Source organism: Penicillium pulvis (assembly GCF_028828015.1).
Source record: "Penicillium pulvis strain IBT 33274 chromosome Unknown contig_5_segment0_segment0, whole genome shotgun sequence".
In the NCBI taxonomy this organism is placed as follows: domain Eukaryota; kingdom Fungi; phylum Ascomycota; class Eurotiomycetes; order Eurotiales; family Aspergillaceae; genus Penicillium; species Penicillium pulvis.
The window spans coordinates 138,157-150,801 of NW_026643078.1; the positions used below are offsets into that span (position 1 = coordinate 138,157).

Sequence of the window (12,645 nt, forward strand, 5' to 3'; positions counted from 1 at the left end):
TAGTGGCTAAGAGGGCTATTGCGGAACTGAAGATTTCTCTATAAATTAGGTTCAATGGGAATCCAGTCCCATTATCTATTCATCCTACTGTCAACAATTGTTCAGTAAAACCGCCAAATCCAAGCTCAGTATTGCGGAGGTGAATCTCCAAGATCCAGTGGCGTTTGAATCCATCCTTGCCCGGTTTGTTCATAGTCTCGCTATTGCCCTTGGTAATGTAAAGTGTAGTTCGGTCCTTCGGAATCCGCTCGTGAGGGAAAGAGCCAACCAGATGCCCCGCAATATCAGCTCCAAAATCGAATCCATATTCCCCCGCAACCCCAGATGCAATGTCGTAAAGTTCTTCCCCAGACATATCGGGATTTTCGTCGTATTTTGCTTTGACAGTGTCCCAAATTGGCTGCAATGAATCGCGCAGCTTGATTTTGTGAGGATCGTTTCCGAGGACGTAGGTGCGCCCGAAGTCAGCCTCCCAGGCTTCGAAGACGGGCCCCAGGTCTACGACGAGGATATCGTCGGCTTCGATGATGCGATCTGGAGGATTATCGGAAAATGGACATAACGTGTTAGGACCACTGCGGATGACTCGCTTGTGCCAATGGGTTTTAATGCCGTAACGCTTGAAGCCGAGGTCGTAAATCTCGGTGTTGAGTGTCTTCTCGCTGATGCCGGGGCGAATTAAATCGCGTTCGATCTCGATGAAAAGCTGAACGGCTTTGTCCTGTGCATCTTGGAGGTTCGCAGCGCGCTCCGCTTCGGTTGTCGCCATGGCGAAGTATATCGGGTGAAGGGGGAAAAGAGGAGTTAAAGAAGCTAGGATTGTAGTAGGCAATTAAGCTTACTATGATTGCTCATGAGTCATTTACAACTCCGAGAACCTCGGAGCTACGGAATTGCGAATTTGTTATCTATTAGGCTTGACCCGAATGCGGGGATCCACTTGAAAATACTACTTGGTGAGCCTAAGATGGCAAGACAAGCTCTTTAAAGCCATACGTTAGTGGAAGCTAGCCATATAAAGGCACCCGTGGATATTACCGTGTTGAAAGGGTGGTTTTAACCCTCGAACTCGATGGATAGGCATTGTGAATCCGGTGACCCAAGAGGCATGGGAAGAGATTGTAATCTACCCCTGCAGCAGACCTTATAGTTCAATCTACATAGGATGTCATTCAGCTGCAAGATACCCGGTTCAATACCCGAAATGGACATTATAATGCTACCAATTGCATGTCTAGGACAGGCACAGTATCAGTTGTGATGATTGGTAATGACAAGGCAAACAAGCTAGGCTCTAAGTGGGCTCAGGTATGCTAACATCTGCCTCGGTATCATCTAGTCAAGGAAGTGACAATAGACATGGGACAACTTCGAAGAATCAACGTCTCAGCTGCAAGTCAAAGACAGTGGGGCGCGGTACTTTTGGCTCCTATACACGCTGACAACGTGATTTATGCTTAACCTGAATAGGAGAGACCCACTTACAGCATATGTGGTGTATAGTCGACATCTGGATATGATTGTACACAAGCGCGTAAATAAATGGAGAAAGCTTGACAATAATAGAATAAAAGACGTGCCAATGCGAAGTTAACAGAATTTCCCCCAAACGATAAATGACAATTGCGCCGGTTTCGAAAATGATCGCTCTCGCCAATTCGATCCACCATTCTCCCAGCTTCAACTCAGACTAAACCGTCATACAATGACAGAGCTGACACAATGGTCTCATCCCTTGCGGAGCCTTCTTTGAATTCAGCGAGGTCCAAGCTGCCATTCTCGTCCTTATCCATCATGCGGAAGATCTTTCGCACGCGCTTCTCGGGTGTATCCTCATCCTCGGGTAGCTTCACCATGGAGCCGACCATCTTGTAAATCGCCTCGACAATAGCCAACATCTCGTCGTATGTGATTTTGCCGTCGCCATCGATATCGTATAGTTGGAAAGCCCAGTCAAGCTTGTCCTCCATCTTTCCGCGGGACGTCACCGAAAGCGCGCAGATGAACTCCTTGAAATCAATCATCCCGCTGTTGTCCGAGTCAAACACTCGGAAGACGTAATTTGCGAAGGAAGACGGATCGCCGAAGGGGAAGAATTGCCGGTAAATCTTTTGGAACTCCTCTTTGGTCAATGTGCCTGACGGGCAGTCCTTGAGGAAGCCTGCAGATACGGTGATTAGCTGTTTCACTTCACCGCGAGATCCAGTCGCCTATACCTTTGTACCATTGTTGTAGCTCCTTCTTGTCGAAATGGGTGGCTCGCTGCAGCTCATCAAGCTGCGTAGGCGACAGCTTCGACTGTCTATAGCGCCTAGTTAGCCACCAAAATTGCAATGAAAACCCATGAACCACAGGTGAGGATCCGAAGTTCTGCGCATGATTCGCTCCGGAAGCGACCCGCGGGCTTCCAAACACTTCCGGTCTCACGCGGGAAGGCGCATCACCACTCACGATTTACCCATGATCAAACACACAGATCCACAATGGTAGAAAGCTTCAAATGAACAGTCTGAAGCGCATGCAAGTCGCAAGAGGATCGGCAGGGACGAACAGTGGCTTTGAAGAAAAGCAAGTGAACGGAAAGACGCGGGGTAGAACGAGGGGGAAGTGTGGCTGTGCTGGCGGAATATCAAGGCCACACAAAATCTGGACTAGTTGAACAAAAAGGAGTAAGAGAGTAAGGACTTGGTCATGCGAAGTTGTCTAGATGACCAGGAATAACCAAGAAGAAAAATAAAGAATGCAAGGGAAGGCAAAGTGGCGAGGAGGTCCAGACCATCTGGGGCTTGGCATGACACGACTACGTTATTTGGCGTTTGGCTCCACTTATTCCAACAGAAACGAGCCATGTGAAGTAGGTCCATTCCTACAAAGTAGGCTTATATATACAAATACTCCTCATTCCCAATCATTAGGGATATCTCAAAAACAAAAGCCAAAAGCTCTATCTCCTCGCAAAACAATGCTACCGTTAGATTATCAATACGGGACAACGGGACAAGGGGAAGGACGGGACGAATAGGGAAAGGTGCTGAGCTCAGAGTCAACATCGCGGATTTAATCCACCTTGATGGACCCGTAGATACGTTGCACAAATGCCCAACTGGCGAAGAAACCGATAGAGCCTGGTAAAAGTCAGTCTAGTCCAAGTCCAAGGTCACGAAGGGACGAACCTGTCAGAATGAAAACAACAAAACCAATCAAGGCCGAGTAGCCCACATAAAGCACAGCTCCGGTGATGCCACCAAAGCTTACTCGGGTAGCCCAGAATATAAGCGCGTTCAGAAATACATATCCACCGGCCATACCAGCACCAGCAAAGGCACGCCAGTGCCACCGGTAGTTCTCCGCGCACAGCAAGAAGTACACCAGTAGAACGGTGGTGGCCGCGGACGTGATGATCATCAGACCGTAGCACAGGAAGAGGAAGCCAAACATGTAATAAATCTTGTTGGTCCAGAGCGAAGTCATGATGAAATAGAGCTCCACAAAGATGGCACCAAAGGGCAGGATACCCGTTAAGAGAATAGATGGGATAGTTCGAAGACTGCCAACCATTGGAGGCACTTGGCGGGGAATTTGGTTAGTCTTTGTCGGACCCTCAATAGCCTGAAGCGGATTAGCATGATGGTGGGCAACTATGGACAGACAGCCTACCTTTTGCCTAAATCCAACCCAGCTGCCGGCAACACTCAACGGAACGCTGATGACGAACCAAATGAGAACTAGAGCTAGCATAGTACTGAAAGGGACAGCACCGCTGGAACCCTTGGCCCACACGAACAGGTTCAGCAGGAAGAAAGTGCAAAAGATGAATCCAGGTATCAGCAAGGGAGTCATGATGATGTTGCGCTTCCAGGCCTCGCCGCCAAAGGACTTATAGGCACGCGATGACACGTATCCACCAATCGCACCGAAGAGGGCGTAGATCAAGAGAATGGCAGTAGCCAAAAATCCACGATTGGCGGGAGAGAGGAGACCAAGTAGTGCGAATGCTGTCAAAATTAGTACGCAAGTCAACCAAGAGTCCGGACCATTACATACCGACGGTCACACCAGTCATCATAAAGAGCTGGGCACCATTTCCCAGCAATACGCTAAGCAAAAGAGGGGACTTGGGGCATCGGAAAACGTCACCGTGGACCAACTTCCATCCTGAATCCTCTTGGATTCCATCTTCGACAGCAGCGGAGGTCCCATCCAAATCGTCCAGGTTGATTGAATCCAACCGGTTGTAACGGGCAATGTCCTTTTTGAGAGCGCGGACAAGAATCATGCTAACCATGCCCACCAAGAAAACAACAAAGACAGCGGAGTTGATGAGGGAGAACCAATGGATCTTCGGGTCGTAGACATGAAGATATTTATCCCACCGGGTGGCCCAAGCTGTAGAAGATTCCTTCCATTGAACACTGTAGGTCCAGGTGACCGGAGTTTCACCCTCCCCATCTTCATTCAATGTGACGAAAGTTCCCTTGGTGCCACAGTGAGCTGTGCCGTCATCCAAGAGCTTGGAATCAGCGCGCGACTCGGGCTGGACAAGGACACCCACCACACGGAGCTTGTCCTTGCCACCATATCCGACACGGTGATAGTCGATAAGAATGTTGAAGTGGTTGTTCAGCACAGCTTGTCCATTTTCGTCCAGGTCACCCAAAGCGAAACCGGGGCTGTAAAACTGGGTTTGGGTGTTTTCGTCCATGTTCAACTGCGCTCCTGGCAGTCCATCCACAAGCCAATTGATATTGTATCCCTGGGAAATCCGGCGGTTGACGAATTTGGCGCTGCGAGCATCAAACTTTACCTCTCCACAGATAGCTTTGCATTCTTCATCTTGAGCCATGTGCAAGTCTAACGGAGAGGTTTGGATGCGATCACCAAACAGGATACTACCCAGGGATTCCCTCACATCCTTTGCACCATCTTCGGGTCGACAGAAGTGAAAGGCCGGATGGTAGTAGTCGTATGAAAAGACAGAGTGAAGTTGGTCATCTCGGGAGAGGCCGGGTGTCAGATGATTGACAAAAAGCGGGACGCTCTGACCCTGGTCGTAGGATGATGGGGCGACACCGGGGAGGTAGAAGGCGGACGAGAAGGAAGGTATTGCGAGGAATATGGAAGCAACAAGGGAGTTTCGATCGGTGAACCGCATCTTGGATACCGTGTCCCTAGATCAGCATGTATGACGGGGCTTTTTTTTCTCGTCAGTTGGGTAGCAGTCGATGAGATATGCAGAGCTTAAGTCCACACGACGTGTACAATTGAGGCCGGAACAGATCACGGCCTATTTAACGAGACGCGGCTGAGAACAGGAGATGACGGTCACCGAGCTCCATACACGTTGCGGTCGATCACGTGCTGATAACGACCTACAGATAAGACCGAACACCAAAAAAAAAAAAAGAAAATCCCGCAACAAGTCGAATTGAACACCCATCATGGCATTAGAGATTGCGCAGTCGCGCAACAGCTTGTCAACACTCCTCGAGACCCTCACATCATGCTTGACTAGCGCCGCCTCCTCTCTTCCTGCAGCTCACAAGGACGCGCCCTCCGACATCTCGATCGAGCCTCCGCAAGATGGTATCTCCCTCCTCGATACGAAAAGCGAAATTCTTCTCTCCTACCTTCACAACCTCGTTTTCCTGATTATCTTTCAACTACGACAATCATCTAAACAGAAGTCTGATGAGTCTGAACTGTCTAATGATTCGCTCCGCGACGATGCCGTGAAAAAGTTAGTCGAACTACGGGTATTCCTTGACCGCGGTGTACGCCCGTTGGAAGGACGATTGAAGTACCAGGTCGACAAGGTCGTTAAGGCAGCGGAGGACGCAGAGCGCACTGAGCGTACCGAGCGTCCATCCAAGTCAAAGAAGACCGCCAAGCCCAAAGCCAAGGATTCGGGTGACGAAGTCTCCTCGGGTGGGAGCGAAGACGATAGCGATAGCGATGAGGACGACATGGATGAGATGGCTTATCGTCCCAATATTGCGGCATTCTCGAAAGCCAAGGTCGATCTTAAGCAACCCCAAGCCAGAGCCAAACGTGAAGAGCCCAGTGATGGCATTTACCGTCCTCCCAAGATTATGCCCACCTCCCTTCCCACCACGGAGCGCCGTGAGCGCGAGGATCGCCGACCTCGCCGGTCTAACGTTATTGACGAATTCGTCAACGCCGAGATGTCATCCGCACCCATGGCCGAGCCCAGTATCGGTAGCACCATTCTCGCTGGTGGCCGAGAAACAAAGACCAAGAAAGACCGCCAGTGGGAGGCCGATCGAGCACGCTACGAAGAAACCAACTTTGTCCGTCTACCAAAGGAGACTAAGAAGGAGGAATCCAAGCGACGTGGTCGTGATCGTCAGACCTACGGTGGAGACGAATGGCGGGGACTTACAGAGGGAGCCGATCGTATTGAGCGTCTTACCCGTCGCGGCAAGAACAGCGGCGCCCTGGACAAGAGCCGGAAGCGAAAGAATGAGGATGGACAGCGCGATGATGGTGTGGGCATGGGTGAGATCTTTGACAAGCGCCGCAAGAAGATTGATAGTTGGAAGCGGTAGTGGATCTGTAACGATGACTGATATCCTTTTCTTTTCTGTGATGCTACGATCATCGCCGGAGTTGGCGTGGGAAAACTATTGTATTTATTGATGAAATCCTCTTGGACTTATACTACCTATGGGCTTGCAGACCTGCCAATGCGAAACCGCTGTTACCGATTTGAGAAAATAACTCTCGGGGTATGTATAAATTTGAAGACAGCACTTGAGAACTTCTGATGTATGTTCGACAGTACTAGGCCTAGCCTTATTGTGTAGGTAGTAGTATTCATATTTCTGCGCTATCCATCATTTCCCATCGTCGTTCTAAGGAAATTCTGGTATGTCTCATAGGCCAAGCATGCACGTCCTTGGTTCTGTTGATGATGTCCACTAATGCATTTCGTTCCACGGGGTCTGTAAAGTATTCTCCGTATAAAGTAATCGCAATAACTGCATTGACTAATGCAGGCTGTATCCTAGGATGGTGCAGGGCTAGGCCGCATATGTCGAATACGATGGAACGGACTTGAGCCTCGGTTTTACGATGCATAACACGAGTTGCATTCCTTATCGGTCAGCACAACTTTTGCTATTCATCAAGTACATCTTCGACTTACTCAAGGTGTGGATTCTCTGCAATCAAGATCAACTGGGCTAGCCGTAAGTGCTGAATGGCTGTGACTTGCATATCAAAGCCATACCACGTAGTAGGGAATATGTCTCCCTTTGACCTGTCGGCTTTAAGCTCAAGGATCGGCTCAAGTTCCCCGATAGAATCCTGCACTAGCTGTTGTTCTTTTAGCTTGAGTTGTACTAGGAAGAAGTATCAGTGAACTTGTCGTATACGGGACCTAACAAAGAACTTTACTCCAATCCTCTGGTATTTGCTTGCCCCACCGCCATTGAGCGACCTCCCCCGCGAATAGAATGACATTGTTGGCCACGGGATGAGGGTGTTCAGGCTGCCAATCGAACCGTAGATGTGGAACAGTCTCTCTTGTCAGGGCGTAATAAATCTCTTGTCGAACAGTGATCCAATACGCCGCATTTGCCAACGATTGATCGAGAGGAGATGCAATCATTGAGTCTATTATAGTTTTCGTGATTGCCAGAAAATTGACTCTTCCATCAGTATGATAATCTCCATCAACATCGCCTTGGTCCATTTCTTCGTCCATCTCTTCGTACTGGCGTAGAATCACTGTAGCAGCCATGATGTTCGCTTGGTGGTCTGGATCTTGGATCTCAGGGAACCGAATGAGATCGGGAATGCATTTTAACATGTATTCGAGAGCGCTGGACTTTTTCAGATTGGGAAGGGATTGTCCACAGTATACAATACCATGAGTGGTTTTGTATTTCGGAAGACGGGCCAAATGGCGCGCGGCGACCGCAAAAATTGCGAGTTTGAGGGTCGAACAGTACTGAGCACGCCTGGGCACTTCTAGTTGAAAATGCCGACGGTCATCACAGTGGTCAAACTAAATTAAATTAGTGCTTTGATGATATCAGAAGAGATAAGCTTACCCATGGGGAGAGTTCTTCGATGAAATACCTCATTAGACAAGACTCCTGTACCGCTCCGGATGAACCGCCAAGGATATCATCTCGAGATAAAGGGGATAAGTAATGACTATGCGAAATGCGTCGTCTTTTCCTAGTTTGACTAGAGTAGGGATCCGAACAGAAAGGCAAGTTGGCACCGGTGAGTGATGACTGTGGAGAGGACAGTATAGAAGGAGATTTTTGGAATGATGGTTGGCCGTGACTGTGTGAATCAAATGATAAGATTGTATTGGGATCAGTCTCATTGGTATTGCTTCCATCCTGCACGGATGTACATTCACGAGGGGTGGGCGAAGCATCTATCTCGCCAATCTCGCAAACCGTGTCTCTTGTATCGGGAGATTGACCCGAGATTGAGGGACATGTTGCAGGCTTCCACGCCTTGGGCACACTATTGACCCATGTTTGGCCTTGTGTGAAATTGCCCTCCAAATTGGCTGTTGAGCCATGTCGAAAGACGGCTTTTTTTTGCACGGGATGACAATCGAGCCCCTTAGTCTCACATCGTCGGCAAACAGGTCTTCGCTTATCACCTACATACTAAATGAGAAGACACATCTTGACATCACCCAAAGCCAGGACATACACCTCTGATGACTCTCTATTCACGGGAATTAGCCAAGACTGAGATCGGAGAAGATGATACTTACCTCGGCAGCTCAAGCACGGGGCCTTGGGCATAGTACCGCTCGACATATCAACTGCAGCCAGGAGACAATCCATGAAGATAAAGTTGGACTTGATGGCTTGGAGACAGATCGATAATGAAGTGGGCGACGCCTGCCTGATAGGGTAAAATTGGGGGAAGACTTACCCCGCATGGGAATCTCCACGTTCAGCAAGAGCCCCCGCATCGATCTTCGGGGGATTATCTCACGCAGTGTTATTCACTAACCGCACCAAAATAGCACAATACTTGGAATTTAGACAAGTTGACATCTCCAGTAGTGAAGAATATACAGACTACCACGCTTAATTGAGACTAATAATACTTCAATTCTGGGTAAGATCAGAAGGTATCATTCTCTGATCACCTTCCCATTCCAGGGTAGTCTACAACGTAGTGTGATCGAGAAGGTACGTCGGTACAGACTCTATAGTATTTCTCGGAATCACAATTACTGCATGACACCAAATGTGGTTGAAGTGGTGTTTTATCTTTCGCGGTCTCTTACTATAAAGGGGAATTTGAGAAAAACACGAATACGCTATGGTAAAATTTGCCATTCACAGTTAACCTGGAAGCTTTGAACACTTTGTTGTGATTCAGAAACCTATGTACAGTACGTACTCACATCAAAATCATTTCCTCAGTCTGGGAATGGTAGGAAGCGGCGAGGTCCAACTACTAATAGTACTAGTGGCATACTTCATAGATCTACGTTCTTGTCAGCTATAAAGACTGGCATCGCTATATAGTGGGATCCCAAGTAACGGAAATCTCCATTCCAGCTTTCCACTATCCACTTCATACGATGCACCATCTCAAGATCGCGGTCGTCGGGCTTGGCCGCATGGTAAGCAGAACTTCATTTTCAGAGGGAAATTTTTGCTGGAAATCTCATACTATCCCAGGGCAAACGCCATGTTCACACTTTACTTTACCGTGTCCCTAAAGCCCAGGTTGTAGCGGTCTGCAGCACCGACCCTAGTGAGATCAAATGGGCCACAGAAAATCCTGAGTACCGTGAGTTCGGGATTAAGGTATACCACAATTACGACGAAATGCTGGAACAGCCAGGTCTGCAGGCTGTTTGGATTTCTACTAGGTATGTTATCCAGAACTCTCTCCTTTCCCCCATGGACTGGAAAATATTAAGACTTCTTCAGCACCGATGTCCACAGTAGCCAATCACTCGCTGCTATTGGTAAGAGTATCCATGTGCTCTGCGAAAAACCCCTGAGCACTGATATTGCCGAGGTGAATCCTCCTGCTTTGAGAGTCATATTCAGTCAACGCTAATGACCAGCAGGCCCAAGGTGTAGTGGATGCTGCCAACGAGAAACCTCATCTTAAGGTCATGGCGGGCTTTTCTCGACGATTCGATGCTTCCTATCGTGACGCAGGTGACAAGATCTACCAAAAGAAAGCAATCGGAAGTCCATTCATGGTTCGATCAAACACTTGTGATCTCCTTGACGAGACTGGTTTCTTTGTTCGATATGCAGCCCGGAACGGTGGAATATTTGTGGACTGCGCAATTCACGACATTGATCTATCTCTGTGGTATCTGAACAACCCAGTCCCCAAAGCCTGCTGGGCAGCGGGTACTCTCCAGCACCACCCAGAGCTCAAGACCCTTTCAGACGTGGACAATGCGGTGGGGATCGTAGAATTTTGGGGCGGAAAGATTGCCTACTTCTACTGTTCTCGTACGCAGGCACACGGCCATGATGTCTGTACTGAGATTACCGGAACTGATGGGAAGCTGATGGTGAACGTTATCCCCCAGCAGAACAATGTTGTTCTTGCTGATAAGCTGGGCATGCGTCATGAAGTCCAGCCGGAGTACTGGCAGCGGTTCCAAGATGCGTTCGCGCTTGAGGCGAATGAGTTTGTGGAAGCTGTCTTGAAAGATACCCCTGTGCCAGTCAAGCTTGAGACTGGAATCACGGTTATGAAGATTGGACAGGGTCTTCAGCATGCTCTGCTGACTGGGGAGGTTGTTCGCTTCGACGAGAGTGGAGAGAGGCTGAAATAGACTTCCTAGGGTTATATGGGTATGCGAATGTTATTCAACTGGTCAATCCAGAGCTTCCGACGGCCATTCTCAACTCCCGACGGAAGTAGGCACATGATCCACATACAAGTATAAAACTGCACGAAGCTTGAATGTCCAGTTTTATTTTCTCCAACTACAATTTTTAAAGTCTCCATGGATCACAACTCACATCGTACAGAATCGACATGCGGGTCGATAGGCGGCTCGACCGATCTACAAAAGCCGAGACGTGACACCGACCCCGAGGCTTTGACTCGCCTGGAAACCTCACAATCGCATGTTCCAGCCCCCAAATCCCTGCTGAAAGAAGTTATATTCGTCAGTGTGGTGTGTATGGCGCAGTTTATGACTCAGGCCGGCCTCTGCATGTCTATTGCCCCAGTCCATATAATCGGGGATAGTTTTGGCATCACCAATCCTGCTTCTTTAAGCTGGTATGCCGCTAGCTATAGTTTAACCGTAGGGACTTTCATTCTGGTGGCAGGCAGGCTGGGCGACGTTTATGGACATCGCCTGATGTTCATCGTTGGGTTTTTGTGGTTCGCACTCTGGTCGGTCCTGGCCGGTTTCTCTGTGTGGAAGGATCAAATATTCTTTGCCTGCTGCCGTGCGCTCCAAGGCGTAGGCGCTGCCATGTTACTACCGAACGCCATCGCAATCCTGGGTCGAACCTATCCGCCAGGACTTCGAAAGGAGATGATCTTCAGCCTGTTCGGTGCCACCGCTCCAGGGGGGTTCATTGTTGGCGGGGTGTTTTCCTCCCTCATTGCTCAGCTCGTATGGTGGCCCTGGGGATACTGGATCATGGGCGTGGCTTGTGCAGTGCTCGCGCTACTTGGGTGGCTTGTTATTCCATACAGTCCGCAACCTAAGTTCGACGACAACCTTCGCTTTACTGAAAGGTTGGACTTGCTTGGTGCCACAGCGGGAATATCTGGTCTGGTATTGATCAACTTCAGTTGGAACCAGGCCGCCTTAGTGGGCTGGAAGAATCCATATACCTATGTGCTCTTGATTATCGGATTTCTTTGCCTAGGCGCTTTCGCAGTCGTGGAGCGCAAAGCCGTGTGCCCACTACTACCTCGATCGGTCTTTACCGGAAATCTCGCATGGGTGCTTGGTTGTATCGCAGCAGGCTGGTCTAGCTTTGGAATTATCATCTATTACTTCTATCAGTTCATGGAGGTAATTAAGGGCGATTCCCCGCTGCTGGCCACTGCCAAATGGTCTGGCGCAGCGGCTAGTGGTGCAGCTGCTGCTCTTATCACTGGCTTTTTACTTGGCCGGTTGCCCCCGAGCGTTATAATGTTCTTCGCAATGGCATCCTTCACGGCCGGACTATCAATCTTCGCCACCGTCCCTGTCAATCAAATATATTGGGCGCAGGCCTTAGTTGCAAGTTTAATCACTCCTTTTGGGATGTAGGTGCTCACAAAACACCCGTCAATAACTCGTCATGCACTAACCAGTCTGCCTTAGGGATATGTCATTTCCTTCTGGAACACTTATTCTCAGTAACTCCATGCATCGCCACCACCAGGGGCTTGCAGCTTCTCTCGTGGCAACGACGGTCAACTACTCCATCTCCCTTGGCCTTGGATTTGCAGGTACGGTGGAGACCCACGTCAATGACGGAGGCAAAGATATACTCCAGGGATATCGCGGAGCCTTGTATATGGGCATTGGCCTAGCCGGGTTGGGGCTGTTCATCTCCATTCTTTTCATGATAGCAAGTTGGAAACAATACCGCGCAAAAAGATCATGAAATCTATAAAGAGCTGTGTTTTCGATGATTTAGCTTTAACACG

The 12,645-nt window shown here is 49.0% G+C and overlaps 7 protein-coding genes across 7 annotated transcripts; 3 read left to right on the forward strand and 4 right to left on the reverse strand.

The window, feature by feature from the left end:
- Window positions 1–79: 79 nt before the first annotated feature.
- On the reverse strand, window positions 80–769 carry N7503_006604 (M24 family metallopeptidase; the record flags this gene model as incomplete). The annotated part of the gene is made up of 1 exon (XM_057066151.1): window positions 80–769. One exon carries the CDS (start codon window positions 767–769, stop codon window positions 80–82), a length of 690 nt encoding a protein of 229 aa, XP_056919832.1.
- A 916-nt stretch (window positions 770–1,685) lies between these two features.
- Window positions 1,686–2,689, reverse strand: N7503_006605 (EF-hand domain-containing protein; the record flags this gene model as incomplete). The annotated part of the gene is made up of 3 exons (XM_057066152.1): window positions 2,452–2,689; window positions 2,217–2,302; window positions 1,686–2,161 (listed from the first exon to the last, which is right to left on the reverse strand). The coding sequence occupies exons 1-3, from the start codon at window positions 2,460–2,462 to the stop codon at window positions 1,686–1,688; spliced, it is 573 nt and encodes a 190-aa protein (XP_056919833.1). The 5' UTR covers window positions 2,463–2,689.
- Window positions 2,690–3,057: 368 nt separating this feature from the next.
- N7503_006606 (transmembrane 9 family protein) lies at window positions 3,058–5,152 on the reverse strand (the record flags this gene model as incomplete). The annotated part of the gene is made up of 4 exons (XM_057066153.1): window positions 3,058–3,125; window positions 3,174–3,609; window positions 3,658–3,995; window positions 4,045–5,152. The coding sequence occupies 4 exons, from the start codon at window positions 5,150–5,152 to the stop codon at window positions 3,058–3,060; spliced, it is 1,950 nt and encodes a 649-aa protein (XP_056919834.1).
- Window positions 5,153–5,438: 286 nt separating this feature from the next.
- Window positions 5,439–6,566, forward strand: lcp5 (small subunit rRNA maturation protein LCP5; the record flags this gene model as incomplete). The annotated part of the gene is made up of 1 exon (XM_057066154.1): window positions 5,439–6,566. One exon carries the CDS (start codon window positions 5,439–5,441, stop codon window positions 6,564–6,566), a length of 1,128 nt encoding a protein of 375 aa, XP_056919835.1.
- Window positions 6,567–7,161: 595 nt separating this feature from the next.
- N7503_006608 (uncharacterized protein) lies at window positions 7,162–8,108 on the reverse strand (the record flags this gene model as incomplete). Its single annotated transcript, XM_057066155.1, has 3 exons — window positions 7,162–7,361; window positions 7,417–8,029; window positions 8,076–8,108. The coding sequence occupies 3 exons, from the start codon at window positions 8,106–8,108 to the stop codon at window positions 7,162–7,164; spliced, it is 846 nt and encodes a 281-aa protein (XP_056919836.1).
- Window positions 8,109–9,589: 1,481 nt separating this feature from the next.
- N7503_006609 (Gfo/Idh/MocA family protein) lies at window positions 9,590–10,816 on the forward strand (the record flags this gene model as incomplete). Its single annotated transcript, XM_057066156.1, has 4 exons — window positions 9,590–9,631; window positions 9,690–9,883; window positions 9,945–10,035; window positions 10,088–10,816. 4 exons carry the CDS (start codon window positions 9,590–9,592, stop codon window positions 10,814–10,816), a joined length of 1,056 nt encoding a protein of 351 aa, XP_056919837.1.
- Window positions 10,817–10,990: 174 nt separating this feature from the next.
- On the forward strand, window positions 10,991–12,602 carry N7503_006610 (MFS transporter; the record flags this gene model as incomplete). Its single annotated transcript, XM_057066157.1, has 2 exons — window positions 10,991–12,258; window positions 12,317–12,602. 2 exons carry the CDS (start codon window positions 10,991–10,993, stop codon window positions 12,600–12,602), a joined length of 1,554 nt encoding a protein of 517 aa, XP_056919838.1.
- Window positions 12,603–12,645: the final 43 nt, after the last annotated feature.